This window comes from Falco naumanni, chromosome 3, assembly GCF_017639655.2.
Source record: "Falco naumanni isolate bFalNau1 chromosome 3, bFalNau1.pat, whole genome shotgun sequence".
NCBI classification, from domain to species: Eukaryota; Metazoa; Chordata; class Aves; order Falconiformes; family Falconidae; genus Falco; species Falco naumanni.
The window spans coordinates 45,824,331-45,843,287 of record NC_054056.1 but is presented as its reverse complement, the minus strand read 5'-3'; the positions used below and the strand labels follow the sequence as shown (position 1 = coordinate 45,843,287).

The following is an 18,957-nucleotide window of genomic DNA, read 5'->3' as shown; positions in this document are numbered from 1 at the left end:
TGTGGGTGGGAACCCACAAAATATTGTGGGACCGTTATTGTTCTCATAAAATAAAACAGGACTGATTGTTTACATATTGCTTACCCTCATATCCTGTCACATGCAAGAGGAAAGAAGAGTTTTAGGGAGGTAAGTGAATATACTAGTTCTGCATGAAATGCACCCAGATGAATGTTTGATACATTCAGCCTTTAAATGCATCGCCATGCATTTAAATTCACTCTTCTTAATTATCAAAGGTTCCCTCTTGGGTTTGCAGTCAAATGTTTGAACAGTTTGATTAATCACTGCAGTCCTGATGAGTCTGAAGTTAGCTGCTGTTTTGAATTAGGTGTCTTGTATCTCTTGCAAAGTACCAGGGTAGGGTGATGTATTTCCTGTAGGATTGTCTCCTAGAGACCCAAGACCACCAGAGGCCTGGCCACACCAGAAAGGTTGATTCTATAGATATTAGAAGCTTGGGCAGCCTGAAATAGTCTTTCCGGTTAGTTCAGTTCAGAAGAGGATATCTGTTGGATACTCACTTGGTAAACAAAGTAGACTAAATAATAATCTTTAGAAGGATTCAGTCATTTCAACAGCAAAACAGGGCTCCTGACTGCTCAGCTGAAGAGACTAAGCCAAGTCAAGGTTATCTGAGAAGAGGTCTTGTTGTGTGTCACTGAAGCTATTTGAATTGTCTCATATATTGAGTTAAGCATCTTTCAAGATGGGAAAAAAGAAAGAGTATTAGATGAACATATTTCATCAACAAGGTTTTGTAATTCAAGGCTAAGGTAATAAAACAGATTTGCTTCATGTTATGGAATTTGCATATCTCATGTTATGCAGCATCTCTGTGTAACCAAAAGTCATGTAGCTAAGCTTGTGCCAGCTTTCTTTGCCAACAGTAGTAATACTCAGTAACTGTTAGGTACAATAGTCGAATATACTGTGATTCATTTCTAAAGATTTTTATTTCATGATGCTTTAAATATGAAGCTCTTTTCATGGTCATACTTTTCATTTATAGTAGAAAAAATGCACTTTTCATTGGTAGGGCAAGAATCAAAAAGAAAGTTACAAGGATTATCTGTGTATTTATTTCCTTATATGTCTTTGTTCCTTCATAAAGCTCCCAATATATTCTGAATTTTTCCATTTATCAAATAATAAGGAGGGCCTGTCTCTGCATTCTATATGTCTTTGACAAATACTCTGCATCGAAGAAAGGAAGAAGTGTGTGGCAGATAATACTAAATAACCAGAAAACACAAATAGAGCTGTATTTCTGATTTTTCCCTTCATTTGCCACGATAGTGTTCTTTAACATCTTAAAATATGGATTTTGTAGAACAGTCTGAATAGCGGTAGCCAATATTATCATTTTAGTAATATTGTGTCAGCATGTAAGAAAAAGCTTTCAAAAAAATGAGAGCTCCAAAGAAACCATGGGAGTAAAATGGAATGGGGGGTGGGGGCAGGGGTGGGGGGTGTAATTTAAGCCTGTTTAACCTTTGTGTTTACACTTAACTCACAAATCCCTCATTTGACACAAATGCAGCAGCCCCTACTCTTTTCCCCTCGCTTCTGCAGAACTCAGGTGTAACGACGTTGTCGTGGGAAAACCCCAGGGCTCCTATACTGCGTGCTGCCTTTCTTCTCTTCCCTGACAGTGGCTCCCTCTGAGTTGGTAGCATTCGTCTTTCACTGATGCCTTGCTCAGATGAGTGTTTTCTTTTAACCTTGTCTAAGTCTGTCTTCAGAGGCAGTTCTCTAGTTTACTGTAGATCTTGATTTGCAGCATGAGACAGCAAGTGGTACACGTAAGAATTGCTCATGTCTTGAAATATTTCAGCTCTTCTGAACGGAATCTGAAGTATAGATTCTGACTGATTTATGGTGTTATAGCTTACAGCAGCTGATGTAATACCCAGAGTAGTTAATTCTTTCTGAGGCACATTGCCTACAGTCTTTAGAAGGAAGCAAATCTAGAAAAAATTACTTCATAATATTCATATTTTCTACCTTAAATTTCCAGTTTTCTGTTTACTAGATCTGCACACTGGACTTAAAATTGATTAAAATACCTGTCCTGTGCTTACAAAATTACATATATTCAGCCTTGATCCACCACGCTATCTTATTACTCCTCATCCCCATGACTTGGAGAGCACATGATACGTTAAGTACAGAGGATTTCAGAAATTCATAGGAATGAGCAATGTAATGACAACCTGCCAAAAGTTAATTTGCACCCGCCAACACTGCAGGACATTCTGGTTATAAAAACTGTTTACAGAGATTATTCCTGAGTGTCCTTCAGCAATGACTGTACTTTAAGAGGTACTGGTATCTTGCTTTTATTGAATATACTCTTGAGAACTGAGTCTAGGACTGTAACATCATTGCTCAAACCTGTGTGTTGAGAGTGTGCACCGTTGTGGCAAAGTTGTCATTTTTTGTCCTTAGTTTTTCCTTTTTCTGTGAAATGTTATGTGTGTTCACACATCTCACTGTCTCACAAACATTGCCAATGAACTTCAAGAGGTCTGAGCCAGCCACATCTAGGCAGAAAAGACAGCCACATGAAGGAATGCATGTCATTGGGCCACTATTTGGTCCTCATGAGAAGACTGAGTGATATAAAGCCATTAATGCTGTGACTGGGGGAGGGTTGATAAAAATGGCAGTAAAAATTAAAGAATTTAGTGGTTCCTGAAATGTTTAGCTAAAGGTCTCTCTTGTGGTGTTAATGTACATATTTATCAAAACAACATTTGCCTGTTGAAAAAGCTTGGGACAAGTTCTGGCATAATTCAGTTTAGGATGAGGTCCAAGAATCCTAGGTGCTTTTCAATATCGACTGTGTGCTTCCTTATGATTAAGGCATCAAATCAAGGAAATTTCAAAGCAGTTTTTAGAATTTGTTTTAGCTGCTTTATTACCTCTGTTTCATGAATGACACTGTTTGTTCCTTCCATGGTAGCTATTGTTATAATAACATTACCCAGCAGAGACCTAGTCTAAGAATGCAAAACAAACCACAAAGCATCCTTTCAGGCTCAGAAAATTATGGATATCAATAAATTCAAAATTTCACTAAGTAAAATATTGTTCTGTTAATAATAATGGCTAGAGCTTATTTTGGAAACTTTCAACATCACCGAATGTTACAGATACAGAGTGAAAAAATTGAGTGTATTTTTATCTTGTTCCATTACTACTCAACATCATGCCTTAGAATTTGTTCTTTTTGTGTATCATATTTCTTGGTTTAATTAAATGAACTTGTGGTATTTCCTGTATTGCTGTGATGGGCAAGTTCTGTGGAGCCTTAGAAAGAGTGGCTGCCCAAGAGCAAAAACAGAGCATCCCCACTACTTCATACACTGACAGCCACAGCTCTGGTTCAGGTTGTCAGAGAAAAAGAGGAAAGGTGTCCAACCAGTATTACCAGACAGGGAAAACCTGGACTGCAAATCAATATGCTGCCTTGGGCACCAAAGTGTTTCACTGACAAATTGATTCCGAAGATGTTATGTTAAAAGGATTGCTAATGTAAAACCTGTAGGAAGGAAGAGTCAAACCAGTGAGTACTGAAGTGCAAACTTTGAGCACACAATCCTTCTTCACCTAGATGCAGGCATGGTGAGCTTTGAAACAGAACTGATTTATATCCTAGCAAGGCTTTAGATTGGGATCTGTCAGGGAAAAAAAGAAAGAAGCTGGATGGGTTTTCAGAATATTTTAAAGGGCTTGCTTGATGCTGAGGGAGAGATTTTCTCCTATGAAAAACACATTTGGATTTATCTTTAAATTCAGCTTATTTTTGGTGCAAGCTGTTTGTCTCCATTGGTCTGCAACTCCCCTCAGGGGAAAACAAAACCAAACAACCCACAAAACTGCACAGCCATTAGAAATTCATGAGACCATCAAGTAGTATTGGTGAGTGGGTCTTACAGAAAAGTTATTTGAGGGAAGAATTGTACTTAACTGCAGACCTGATGATAGTATCATAGTCTCTGGCTGAACAGAAGATGAGAAAAGTTTTCCTCATACTATGTTAAAGTGATTAGAAAGTTGTTGCTGACTCGAATAAGTAAGTCGGTAAATAAGTAAGTGCTCATGCAAAGTCAGGGCTGAATTAGTCTTATTGACTTGAAAACCTAAGACTGACTGCCCCGTCATACATTTTCTAAATCCCCATGGTTGTAGCTTTGAGACAAAGAAAGAGTTTTATGCTCTGCCTCATATTAGCAGTCTAGTTGTTGAGAGTTAAAAATACCAGGAAACAAGCAGTAGTAAAGCTTTCACATGCTGACTTAAAGGAATTGTGCATAGCAGGCTCCATTAAACAAAGGACAGAGCCACTTCTATAATAAAGCAGAAAACAGGCCTGTATGTTACATTCAGGTTTTAACAGCTACCAGGAGAATTCACGTGCTTTTATAGTACAAGCTTCTCTTGCATTAGGTCCTTAAGATGACAGAATCATAAGCAGTTGTTCTGCTGGACTGAGAAAAACCTTGGGAGATAAAGCCTTTAGAGGTAAAATGCAAGTATCACATAAATACGTACTTTCAGGGATGATTCTTTTGTTCTTGCAGAAACCTCTGTGGGCCCGTGTCATCCAGCACTCTGGAGATGCAGCCTGAATGCTGTTTCCATGAGGTGTGCAAAACACTCTGCCTTTTTAAGAAAGCCTCCCCACTCATCTTTTATGTTGCTGTTTTTATGGTTTCAGAAGTCATCCTGAAATTATTTCCTCTGCTGAGAATATGGCTTGGCCTCGTGGAAGAGAAAAGCCAAAAGATGGACAGACACTCCCACCCTCCCCTGGCTCAAAAAACAAATCTCGTAATAACAGCGAACAGTAAATTAAATTTATTTTACCTGGAGCTTATTTGAATTCTTAGATAGTTTTCAGACTAACAAGCAGTTAACTGAAATCAAATTGTACCTGTAATTAAAATGGTTAGCTAAAAGTGAGTCAGCCAGCTGGCATGTACAGCTTCCCCTCTTTTATACTACTCCCAATAATTTTTTTTTTTTAAAAGGCAGAGTATTCTGCATTATGATGTTTGAAAATTAGGAGCTGCTTCTTTCAGAATGTGCTGCTCATTTTGTTCAGAACAAAGACTTCTAGCTTCCCTCACTGTGTGAAAACAGAGCTTGAATTAGCTGTTCTAAGGAAGTGAGAGATGGGGCATCAAAGAGCCTTCTGTTCATTAAGATAAACACCGAATATGTGTTTAATGTTTGGTTTCGGTATAGCATTCTGAATAGGGGATTAAGCAGTTTCTTCCCACAGTCTTAAACTATTGAGATGGTGTAGGAGAAGGAGGAGAATAAAAGGATTTAAGCTATTATGCAAAGTATTAGTGCTGAGAGAGTAAAAGGTCTCCCTGTTACCCATTGAAGTCTGCATGGGTTTAGTAGTATTGAGAGTGTAACATGGCTCTCCATTTTGGACACACAGAAAATACGTAATTAATTTGAAGAGTCCATCTAAAGTTTCAATCTGGACACTGATCTTGTGAGATGGACTCTTGCAACTTGCTTTTGCATTTTCAAACAAAGCTATGTACTTCTCAACAACAACAACAACCACCCACCCCACCCCAAAACCCACAAAACTTAGTTTCCTAACTGAAATTTCCATTTTATGTAATTCTTTTTGTTACATCTTAACTCCAAAAAGAAGCCTCTTCTAATCTATGCATGGCAAGGTATTAGGCTTTTTGGAAGTACAAATGACATCTGGGGACACAGATTTTTCCCTTCATGCTCACAGATGCAGTCACCTCAGTTGCAGAAGGGGTCATTGTCCATTGTCCACACTGCTTTGTGTTTTCCAAATCAATTTTTATGACATGTGTTTTATAGGTCAAGTTGATTGGACTGTTCATGCGAGTCAGTATGAATGAGGGGGTTGTGATCTGTCCGTGCCTCATGCATTTTCTGTGACTGTGGATAATGGATGGTTTTATGAATTTGCTGGTAAGCCATTTGCAGTGTTTTATTCTGAGTTTTAATGAACTGGATTTGCTAACGGTTAGGACAAATCGCGGAGTGCTATTGCATTAGAAAAGCTCCTCTCTGTCACTCGCCGAGGCAATCAGCTCCTGTGCAGGCGCGTTGCGCAGCGGGGCAGAGAATTGCAGCATCCAGGGGGCTTTCCTAAGCCAGGGTAACCCCAGGGGAGTGCCAAGACCCGCCAGAAGCTGGCAGTTCCCACAAGAGCAGCTGATGAGGAGTGGACAGGGTCAGAGGTAACTGTGGCCACCCACTGCTCCACAAAGAGCAGCTCTGGGGGGCACTTCCACCACGACCTGGGGCAGCAGTTCGTGCAGGAGGGTGTCATTTCAAAGGAGGGACCTTCCACTGGCCAAATGGAGAGACTTGAATGCCACTTAGCCCAGCATCCAGGCACTGTTCTGTGACCATGTGCACTGGTCAAGCGTGCTCGTCCTACCTGACCCTAATGGCAGAGTGGTGGGCACTTGTCTGAGAGCAAAGGCTGCAGCTCTGGCAGGGGGGTCTGCACCACCTACCCCGGCAGCGACCAGCGCCTCCACCCAGGCGGAGCTGCCGAAGGCAGAGGCTGCACTGCAGGCCTTGGACTGCAAAAAGTGCCTTGACCTTTCTCCTGGGGCAGGGACAGGCAGCAGAGCAGCCTGCAGATGTGCCCAGGTGGAGGAGCTCCTGCAGCAGGCGGTTGAGTTGCAGGAGGCGGTGAGAAGGCTGTGTCACATCAGGGAGGCTGAGAAGGAGTTAGACAGCTCTTTCCAAGCGCAGTCTGCAGTGGACCCACAGCCCACGGCCAAATAGCTAAAACCTCCCCGGCTGGCGCACACAGAAGGGAGTGGGGCCAGTAACGCAGAAGAACGGAAGCTTGCAATGGCAAGGACCTGCAGGAGGAAGGCACTTTCCCCAAAGCCTGAGGTGCCCTTGCAGAACCACTTCGCTGCTCTGCGGACTGAAGAGGAGAGAACCATCATATCAGGGAAGACGCTGGAGCTAAGTAAGGCTGCCCAACCTGCTCCCTGTGTAACAACCAGCGCAACTAAGCAAAATGTGATGGGTGATAGGAGTAGGTGACCCCCTTCTGAGAGGTATGGAGCACGCAGCTGCCAACCTGATGCACTCTCTAGAGAGGTGTGCTGCTTGCCAGGGGCTCATATCAGGAATGTCACTGAGAGACTGCCAAGTCTCATACAGTCCACTATTATCTGTTGCTGCTGTTTCACATGGACACCAGTGATACATCCAGAAGCATTCTGAAGAGTATCAAGAAGGATTACAGAGCCCTGGGAGCTGCGGTAAGGGACTCTGAAGCACTGGTAGTTTCTTTATGAATGCTTCCAGTCAAAGGGGAGGCATTTGAAAAGGTCCGCTGAATCTGGTGAATCAACAAATGGTTACAGGACTGGTGCCACAGCCAGGTGTTTGGCTGCTTAGACCATGGGACTTGGTTTGAAAAACCTGGTCTACTGGAGGCTGGTGGGGTCGATCTGTAAGAGATGGGGAAGAGCATCTTAGATCATAGGTTTTCCAGGGTGCTGAAGAGGGATTTAAACTAACGTTGTCGGAGTAAGGGAACCTCAATCTATCCCACTCCTACCAGCTTGGTGCCAGTGCCAGCAATAGACGCCCAGAGCCTAGAGAGAAATTGCAGGTCAGCAGGAGAGCTCCTGAAGAGCAGCACAAAGGAGTTCCAGCCACTACAGCCAGTAAGTCATCTTCATCAGGGGCCCAGATTAAATACCTCTATGCAAATGCACCTAGCTTGGGGAATAAACAAATAATTAGAGATGTGCGCATGCCTGCAGGGCTATGATATTATTCGCATCGTGGAGGCATGGTGGTCATGTATAGTCATGTTGGAGCATATGACTATAGGGTTGGAATGGAAGGATACAATCTCTTTAGGAAGGACAGGCAGAGGAGGTGAGGAGGGGGTGTCACACTCTATGACAATGTCCAGCTGGAGTGCATGGAGCTCCACCTTGGGGAGGGATGAGGAAACAACCAAGAGTTTATGAGTCAGGATTAAAGGAAGGGCAAGGACAGGTGACATTATAGTGGGGGTCTGACAGGTGACATTATAGTGGGGGTCTGCTACAGGCCACCTGACCAGGAAGACCAGTAGATGAGGCCCTCTATAGACAGACAGCAGCAGCCTCATGTTCACAAGCCCTGGTCCTCATGGGGGACTTCAACCACCCCAATACCTGTTAGAGGGACAACACAGCAGGGCATAAGCAATCCAGGAGGTTCCTGGAATGTGTTGATGATAACTTCCTTGTCCAAGTGTTACAGGAACCAAGAAGGAGAGGTGCTACGCTGAATATTGTTCTCACCAACAAGGAGGGGCTGGTGGGGAATGTGAAACTCAAGGCAGCCTTGGCTGCGGTGACCATGAAAAGGTGGAGTTCAAGATCCTTAGAGCAGCAAGAAGGGTGCATATCAAACTCGCTACCCTGGACTTGAGGAGAGGAGACACTGGCTTTTTCAGGCATCTGCTTGGTAGAGTACGGTGGGATAAAGTCCAGGAAGGAAGAGGGGCCCAAGAAAGCCGGTCGGTATTCCAGAATCACCTCCTCCAAGCTCAGGAGCAGCATGTCCCAGCAAAAAGGAAGTCAGACAGACATGCCAGGAGGCCTGCATGGATGAACAAGGAACTCCTAGACAAACTCAAACACAAAAGGAATCCTACAGAGGGTGGCAGCAAGAAAACGTAGCCTGGGAGGAATACGGATAAATTCTCTTAGCAGCCAGAGGTCAGGTTAGGAAAGCTAAAGCCCTGATAGAATTAAATCCAGCCAGGGATATCAAGGGCAACAAGAAATGCTTCTATAGGTACATTGGTGATAAACGGAAGACTAGGAAAAATATGGGCCCTTTCTGGAAGGAAATGGGAGTCCTGGTTCCCCAGGATATGGAGAAGGCTGAAATTCTCAGTGACTTTGTTGCATTGGTCTTTACTGGCAAGTGCTCCAGTCACACTGCCCAAGTTGCAGAAGGCAAAGGCAGGGACTGGCAGAATGAAGAACCGTCCACTGTAGGACACGATCAGGTTCAAGAACATCTAAGGAACCTGGAGGTGCACAAGTCCATGGGACCTGATGAGATGCATCTGTGGGTCCTGAGGGAACTGGCAGATGAAGTGCCTAAGCCACTGTCCATGATATTTGAGAAGTCATGGCAGTCTGGTGAAGTTCCCACTGACTGGAAAAGGGGAAATATAACCCCTTTTTAAAAAGTGAAATAAGGAAGACCCAGGAAACTACAGGCCAGTCAGTCTCACCTCTGTGCCTGGCAAGATCTTGAAGCAGATCCTCCTGGAAACTATGCTAAGGCACATGGAAGATAATGAGGTGGTTGATAACAGCCAACATGACTTCACTAAAAGCAAATTGTGCCTGACAAATGTGGCAGCCTTCTACAATGGGGTTACAGCGTTGGTGGATAAGGGATGAACAACTGATGTCATCTACCTGGACTTGTGCAAAGCCTGTGACACTGTCCCACATGACATCCTTGTCTCTTAACTGGAGAGATATGGATGTGGTGGATAGGCCACTCAGTGGATAAGGATTCGGCTGGATGGTTGCACTCCAGGGGTCACAGTCAACAGCTCAATGTCCAGGTGGAGACCAGTAACAAGTGGCATTCCTCAGGTGTTAATATTGGGACTGGCACTGTTTAACATCTTGGTGGATGAAATGGACAGTGGGACTGAGTGCACCTTCAGCTAGTTTGTTGATGACATCAAGCTGTGTTGTGCAGTCAGCACGTTGGAGGGAAGGGATGCCATCCAAAGGGACTCTGACAGGCTTGAGAGGTGGGCCCTTGTGAACCTCATTTAGTTCATCAAGGCCAAGTGCAACGTTCGGCATGTGGGTATGGACAATCCCAAGCAGAAATACAGGCTGGGTGGAGAATGGATTGAGAGCAGACCTGAGGAGAAGGAGTTGGGGGTGTTGGCTGACGAGAAGTTCAATGTGAGCTGGCAATGTGCGCTTGCAGCCCAGAAAGCCAACCAAATCCTGCGCTGCATCAAAAGGAGTGTGACCGGCAGGTCGAGGGAGGTGATTCTCCTCCTCTGCTCTTGTGAGACCCCACCTGGAGTACCCCATTCAGCTCTGGGGCCCCCAACATAAACACGACATGGACCTGTTGGAGCAAACCCAGAGGATGGCCATGAAGATGACCAGAGGGCTGGAGCACCTCTCCTATGGAGACAGGCTGAGAGAGCTGGGATTGTTCAGCATGAAGAAGAGAAGGATCCAGGGAGACCTTACAGCCACCTTGCAGTACCTAAAGGGGCCTACCAGACAGCTGGAGAGGGACTTCTTACAAGGGCATGTAGTGACAGGACAAGGGGGAATGGCTTTAAACTGAAAAAGGACAGATTTAGATTAGATATTAGGAAGAAATTCTTTACTGTGAGGGTGGTGAGGCACTGGAACAGGTTTCCCAGAGAAGCTGTGGCTGCCCCATCCCTGGCAGTGTTCAAGGCCAGGCTGGATGGGGCTTTGAGCAACCTGGTCTAGTGGAAGGTGCCTCTGCCCATGGCAGGGAGGTTGGAACTAGATGATCTGTAAGGTCCCTTCCAACCCAAACAATTCTATGATTCTATGACTCCAATGAAATGTTAATGTATTAATTTTGATGGTTATTTTCCATGAGAGGCTCTTATACCCTTACTTCTGTTTTTAGAAGTAGTGTTTAGTTGCAGTTAGCTAACCAGTAAGATCATTTTCATGTCTTTTTGATTTATATTCTGTTTATTTAATCTTTAAATTGTCAGCTGCTTAGAAGTTACATACTCTTTTTCATATTTTTTTTTCCACTAGGCATCTGCTAATCCTCACTCTGGGAGACAGGTAGTAGCGAGATTTGGTCTCACTTGGGACAGATGTTCTCATAGTTTACAGGGAAAAAACCAACACAAGGAACATCTATATTTAATATTTTTATTCATGAATGTAAAAGCCCTACCAGAGGATCAGTGATCGAGGTTTCTTATTAATTGATTGTATTTTCTTCTCACTGTTTGCTTTCTAGTATTGTATTTATAACATTCATGGTTGCACTTTGAGGGCAGGGAGTTGAATCATCTTGTGAACGGGTCATTTCCATGTTTGCAGAGTTTTGTTTGAGGCAGGACTGCTGAAAAATAGCAGTGGTTAGAATGCATTGTTTAAGGTAGTTTTAATCCAAAGCACTCAAGTTTGCAAAGGAGATATATGAGGCTACCATTACCAAGTTCATCCTCAAGAGATGTTGCTTGGAAGAATAACACTAAGTAGATGACAGACTTCATTCAGAGACATTCAGTTCTGTGTATAAAAGAACACCGAAAAACCCCTCAGAAATTAAATCTTAATGTCCGCTTCTTGGAGGAAGTGAAGGAAGGGCTCCAAATGTTTGACAGGATTTACAGGTCCCGTGGCTTCATTAGCATGTTGACTCAGAGGTCTCACATGGTGTTCTGTCTTGTTTGGGATTTATTGGGAGGTGGCTACATCTTCGTTTCACTCCCTGCTGTGTTCACTCTGCCTCATTGCTGTCTGTTAGGTAATGCTGAGAAATAATGAATCACATTGATCTTTTTCTTATCCAAAGATACATGTGAGATTGGATTTACTGGAGTAACAGAATTTGCTTAAACTTCAGTTTCTGTGGTTTTTTCACAGCAAGTTAGAACAATAACTCTGTATTTGATATATGGCTCTCTTCTTCCTTATCTCCAGTATTTAATTTCTCATAATAAGAGATATAAGGAATGTATTTGAATGCAGATTGCAGAGGTTTCTGAGTACAACCTGAAAACCTTAAGCACCAGAGCTTTCATTCTAAAGGCTCTATTTCACTCTGCTTTATCTTAATTTCTCTATTCAGAATCTTTTACAGGCATTGATGTATGCCTGTCTGTCTACAGTTCTTTCAGGAAGAACTAACATTTGTACATTTGAGCTTCTGAAATCCTGGTTGTTTCAGAGAGGAGATTGTGTGCCAATATATTTGCCATTTAGGTAATGCAAAACTAGGTCTGTACTAACTCAAAAGCATACTATACTGAATACTTATTGGAAATCTGTGTATCTCATATTTCTTCTGATTAGATAAAATTCCACTGGAAAAATTAAATCTTACTGTAATTTGCATATAACAACCAGATAACAGGACAGAGGTAATGCAAATACAAGACGTTATCACCAGACAAGCCAAGCAATAGATTTACTGTACCATGGTGAGAAATGTGCATAGTTTGAACCCTCTTGTAAACGTGAGCTAACTTACCCTTCTCTTCCAGATGACTGAAGTGTCCCCCAGTCTCTGTGGATAGCTGTATGCACACATGCAATTCCTATGGAAGAGCTGACATTGTAAATTTATCTATGGGTTACCCAGTGTCCTGGCACTCTGAATTTTCAATACTGGATAGTATCAGTTTCCATAGAGGTAAAAGATGGGTTGGTAGGTCTGAGATGTTGCTAACCTGTCAGGATGCTGTAGCGCGCAAACATACATCAGCAATATGAGGTTTAACAGCATCTTTACAGGTTTAACTACAGTGATTTGACAAAGAGGTTTGTACACAAAAGTACAAGCTTTCTTTGTCAATCTCTTCTGCTCAGTAACTTTACAATGGCAAAAATATTCAGCATCCATTATGGCAACAAATAGTGTGAAAAATGAGGTGCTATTGGTAAGAAGAGTTAATTAAATGGTAAGTCTGGCTTAATGTAAAGTCAAAACATACACATGGGGACCAAGTAATAAGGGGCATATTAATCCATGGAAATGCCAGAGTTTGCCTTTTAACAGGGAAATCCTTACATTTCTACCATAGGAAGAAGTCATTAATGAGTGCAAATTGTAGACTGTGAGCATCCTTTGTGCTGAATGTGTTCCTACACACATAAATACAGTAAATGGTATTAGACAGACTTCATCTATGTAATTTAGATTAGATCAGGTTCATTCTGATCCAAATTACAGAATGCATAAATTGTTCTTCATTTAAAAATCATTTTTAGGAGCAACTAGATGCAATTCACCTTAATGAAACAATGTGGTGATAAGGGATAAAATCCATAAAGTGAGAGGGAATCAGGGCACTTGAGTCCTTCTTAGCACCTTTTTGAGATGAGGTGATTATTTTTGATGATTTTTCCAAGCTCTAAGTCTTCCAAAAGGCTTAAGGTCTGCTACTTCCTTTATCCCCAAACAGGCAGCTAGGAAAGAGTCTTGAAGTAATCAGCATTAAGAAACTGGGCATAAAATCAGAGTTCTGTATATAAAAAAGATAAAATGCAGGTATGTAATAAGCTAATAAATACTAAGTCAATCATAATACAGAAAATTACCTTCTCATTTAACTTAAGACAGGTTCTATCAAGCAATGAGTTTTATTTTTGTCACGCCAAATAGTAGATTAGATGCAATAATACAGGTCCTTGTATCACGTTAGAGACCAAAGATTTGTTCTGGGCCTTATTTTCTCTTCCTCACATTCTTTTCCCTAGTGGGGAGAGGGAGATGAATTAAGCACTGGATTTATGCAGGACACAGTATAGATCATTTTGTTTAACAAAACAAAAATAAATCACAAGCATTTTCTGAATATGCCCCTTTTTCTGTCAAAGTGAACTTCAGATTGCAAGCAGTTGTTTCACAAGGTTTTCTGTGACATCAGACCTAATCACAACCTATTCCCCTACTTAAAAATACAGGACCCTGGCAATACAACTTCATCTTTCTAATCATGGGGCAGCAAAGCAACTGCAGGCTATTGCATTTGTATTTGTCAGAATAAATAATTAGGAGGCTCATCAGCTTTTCACTAATGAACAAGGAAATGTGATTAAGCAATTTTAAAAGAGAATGGCTGAAGACAATATAGAAATGATAGCAGGATGATTGCTGTGAATGACATACTGAAATTTCTGAATGAGAGATTTCTTCAGCAAGACACAAGGACAGTAGTTTAATCTTCCATTAAAAGATTCCTGCCAATTTGAAAAAGCTCTGAATCAGGAGATTACAGACATCTCAGAAACATGACAAGGAAGTCACTTCTCTTAATACAACTACTTTCTGGCAAATGCTGAGACATAACTTCTTTTTACTATGTCAACTCTTAACTTCTACCAAACAATGACTAGGACATCTCCAATTAGGCAATCTTTTATTCTAAAAGACTCTGAAAATACAAATGATATTTCAGACCAAAATGTTCTAGACATGCTTGCCAAGTTTACTGTGGCTAACATCTAGAAATCGTACTGATTAGCTTCTGGCAATGTTTCTTGAAAGTGCTTTGTGTGTTAGTATTACATTAAATATCTTACTCCTCTTTATTATTCTTTAGCACCAAAAATGTACTTCTATCTCATAACTCTTCTGTTTCTATGCTTTTACTGTCTGCTCTCCTAGCTTATCTAAAGGAGACAGCACATAATATTAAAACTTTAAGAAAAGTGAAATAACAGAAGATGCTGTAATTCTTCTGTATGTCAGGACAAAGATATGCACAACCCCCCTTATATTTATTCATAATTGACACAGTCTTTTTACAAGTAAAGGCACAAAAGTCAGCAAGCAGATCATAAGATTTCTGTCCAAGGAGAGTTATATCAGACTGTAGAAGTTTCCACATACTCAGATATAAAAATGGTTTGCACAGAAGTATGAGGTTCATAGTTACACAGTTAAAAAAAAAAAAAAAAAAAAAAAAAGTGAAAGAAAGTGTCAAACATCTTTTTAGTTACAGAAATGCTCATGTAGCTCAAATAAGATGCTCAATGTTACAGGGAATGCTCTGGGTCTAAAACCCAGGTGAAAAATACTGTTCTACTTCAAGAGGGTTTTGAGGAAATTATTCTTTCAATTTTTTTTCCGCGTGATGTAGGTCCACCATAGTGCAACACATAGTATGAGTAACAGAAACCACTTTGGCTTTTCAGCTAAAACTCCATCTGTCTTCGGTGGAGATTTGATTGGGTTTAGACATATTGTTAACTTTCAGGTATTTCCTGGTGTTTCTTACAATACTTTATTGTTACCTTCTAATTGTCTTCCATAAAGATGCAAATCACAGGTTTTCAGTTTCTGCTTTGAAGATCACTGGTGCTTTTCTTGTTCCACATCATAAATCCCTGTTTCGTTAGCATTAGGGTTATACCTTTTCTCATTCTGTATTTATTGTAATACCCAGTTACTTGTCTCCCTTTAGCAGTTTATCCCACTGAATATCACAACCTACCTCATGGTCTCAGATTATTTTTTTTTTTTTTTCTCCTTTGACTAAAATGGCTGGGTTTGTATCTGAAGCTTATGGTTTAGCTTCCTGCAGAGAATGGAAATATCCCCAAAGCCATAGATGGCCATGGTATATCATTCTATGGCATATCCTCTGAGCACAGGAACGAGAAGCTGTTTCAATAGCGACATCTAACAAAGACACAACCTCCTCTCAGAAAGCGGAGGTGTAGAAGAAGTCTCCATCTGTCAGGAAATCTCTGCAGTTGTCTTTTCCAAACTCCTCAGTGCAGGGCGGGGGACAGGGATGACCAAAAGACCACAGCAAAGACAGAAAAGAGAGACAACATATTTCCTCTTCATGCTTTTTCCAGGCCAAGTTCTGTGAAAACTTCTTTGCAAAGCTTCTCGGGAGCAAATGTATTGCATGGGTGTAGTCAATAAAGCTTCAAACATGCTCTTTATTTTTCTTCTACAAAAAGAAGAGCAGGCTTGAACGAATACTTCTCCAATATTCAAGTAACTTCCTTGCAGAATGACATTTGTAATTTTTTAAATTACATTTAGAGTTTTATCATTTTTAATTTATCTTAGATGCAGCAATTTGCTTCCTGTGCTCTCTTAGGACTGATGCCTCATTCCCATGATATCCAGACTCAGATCTGGAGCAAAACTTACTTTTCAAATTAACTGTGACAGAACATCTTAGTGATATGTACAGAATGGAATTATCAATGTTGTAATGTGCGTGAATCCATTTCCGTGTAACTTTAGATTTCTACAATAGATTAATTGTAGATAAATCCTTGGTGCAACAGTACTTCTGAAGCTTTTGTATGAGGAAATAAACATCTGCATATTGTATATGCATTTAAAGGATCCCAAAAGTATCAATTTTGTGCTAGTTACCTTGCAGCTACACCATTCTGAAAAATAATCTTTTTTTACATTTCTGTGAAAATAAGGTATCTGACACATACATGCACTTTTCTTTTGTAGGTGGAATGGAGAAAATAAAACAGCATACCTTTGCGTTAACTCACTACACCTACAATGTGCTGTCTACGTTAAGATATGCCAACGGGGCTCCTGTAGTACGTATTTACAGTGATACAGATTTCAGCAATCCTGATGTCCAGGGTCCAATCATTAATTTTAACTTGCTCAATGAAAATGGAGAAGTGATCGGATTTTCAGAGGTATGTTTTTCTCTTGCCTTCACTGAGTGTTATGTTTCTATTTTAAGCATATTCAGAATGAATTCTTTATCCTAAAGGAAATATTTTGTCCATAGTATTCCCTTCTTAGCTATTGGTTTTGTTTCTTTGTATCTCTGCACAATATATACGCACCATTTTTAAAGTAGTAGAAATAGAACCCAATAAATAGTGCTAGCACAAGGCAAAGTACACAATAGCCAAATCCAGTATCTTACAGATTTAATAATCTGCACTTAGGAAGTTTGGAATTGGTCTCTCTTTAACAGGATACATTGACTAGGCAATTTGGTTTCTTGTTGACTTCCTTCACTAGAGTACTCATAACTGGGAATTGAAGAGCAAGTCTAGAAAAGCTGGCAGAAGAGGCTGGCTTGGAGCTTTGACATGCAAGTGCAAATCAGATCTCAAAATATTGCAGTCACCCATCAAAGAAGAGTTCTTATTTCCCCTCGGTTCTAATAATTACATTCTTGCAATATTCCTGAGAAAGCATTGAATAAAGTTGAATGATCAGGGTAAGGAGTGAGATTCGAGGTCAAAAGATTCTTAAATGCTGTCTTTCTCAACAGCTTTATCTAGCTTTTATCCACCACTGAGTATCTGTAAAATGAAACTTTGTGAAACTTTTCTACTTTTGTATGACCATAATTATGTGTGACTGCACACCATGTAGGCAGTGGGTAACACAGGGTAACATAGTTCACTTGCACATCAACAGAACTCAGAAAACCCACAGTGCTCTAGTTCTGGTTCATTCTGTTTTTCATTGGCTGATGATTGAATAAGCCTGTAAACCAAGTTTAAGTGTATGACCTTGATTTTTTTTAAAAGCTGTCAATAACTGGCACCATCTGCCTCAGCAGCCACCTCCCCCTGCCAGCAGCAGTGGCAGAGCTGCATTGCTTTTGGAAACTGGTGATTGTGGACCATTAGGGAGAGGGGTGGGAGTGCTGCAAAAGGTGTTCTTCAACACTCCTTTGCCAGAGAGGAGAAGAACTGGATAAGGAGGGGAACACAAAGACATGTCTACAAGAATACAAGAGGAGACCCATGTATACACAAGGGAGAGCAGAAGTGAAGCAGTTACTTTGTAACCTCTTGGTATGGCATTTACAAATTTTTTTCAGGCACTTACCACGCTGATGAACATAGAAGGGCAAATGAATAGTGCTGGAGAAGCTCTTCTTCCCATATGTCTTTTTTTGGACTATGCTACCAAATACTGTCAAATATTCACCACATTTCATGTCAAAGAATTCCACATTTTAGGAGTGAATTAGCCATTTATATAGTCTTGAACACGGGCAGCAATTTTCAGAAAAGACTGGAAATATTAACACAGCTGGGTTGGTAAAATACTCTGCAAACACTCTGCTGTTGATCCTGTCTGTTGGTTAAAGCCAAAACTTTTTTTTTGCACTTCTCATTTTCACAATTCCTTAGTAAAAATGGCTTTTTCCTGTTTCACTTTTTTAATCTCAAGTGTACCCTCAAAGAAAAAATTATTTTATAGTCTTATGGCTCCATTGTGCCTGTTTGCTGCAGTGGCTGCTCATAAAAAGCTTCTTTATTGATCTGTATCATCTGGATTGTGCTATTCACCAGATTCTCATCATTTCTGGTGTGAGTATGCAGAATGAAGAACTATAAAGTTTTCAAATGCATACCAGTCACATCTGCAGTGCCTGTTAGATTATTTTGTTTAATTTAAATAATGTGTAGTTTAATGACTTTTAGAAATTAACAAGCAACAGCACTATTCTTTCCAAAGCTATAATATGTGTGATATATATATATAATTGGCTTCTTTATGGGATAAAATTCTTTCATAGACATGTTATAGCAGTTATGGGGGAGAAAAATGTTTGCTGCTTCTTTATGATTACAAAGAAAATATGTACAACAGAGAGTTCATCTCTGCTGAGTTTATCAGTCTGACAGTATAATCTCATCTCCATACCTGTATGCATGTCTAAAATTAGATAGATTTATTCAAATCAAAGGTAAATCCAATACCTCTGTTCATGGTTTAGAAATGAAATAGCATCCTCTACTTTGGTCACATCTGTGATCTGCACATTCATGTTGACTCACTGGTCAGTTTCCAACGGCAGTCTAGTGGAGTTAGGAGAACACAGTTTCTGAAGGCTCCCAGAAAACATTTTGGTGATTTTTTTAGTGAAGGTAAAATTGGATGACATTTTTATCTGACATGCCTACTACTACTGGACACCAATTAATGACTCAGGTTGCATTTCAGCTAGTATATTAAAAGAGAAATGACAGAATGTCCTATTCCTTTATGGATGATATTCCATCTATAATTAATTACTTATAACCAGGCATCTAACCCATTATATTTGTCTTTCTGACAGGAAATTGTTATGTTCCCATTGCCTATTAGGGGGGACAGTGTGGCTGGACATTAGCGTTTGGTAGCCTGAAAAGGACAATCTGACTAACTGATTCCAGAGAAAAT

At 40.7% G+C, this 18,957-nt stretch overlaps 1 protein-coding gene across 1 annotated transcript in view; it reads left to right on the top strand.

The window, feature by feature from the left end:
- Positions 1-18,957, top strand: part of MOCOS (molybdenum cofactor sulfurase) — a 232,959-nt gene that overhangs the window by 161,025 nt on the left and 52,977 nt on the right. Inside the window, exon 6 of the mRNA XM_040586176.1 lies at positions 16,258-16,457. Within this exon, the coding sequence (XP_040442110.1) occupies positions 16,258-16,457 (200 nt within the window). The remainder of the gene's footprint in view (positions 1-16,257; positions 16,458-18,957) is intronic.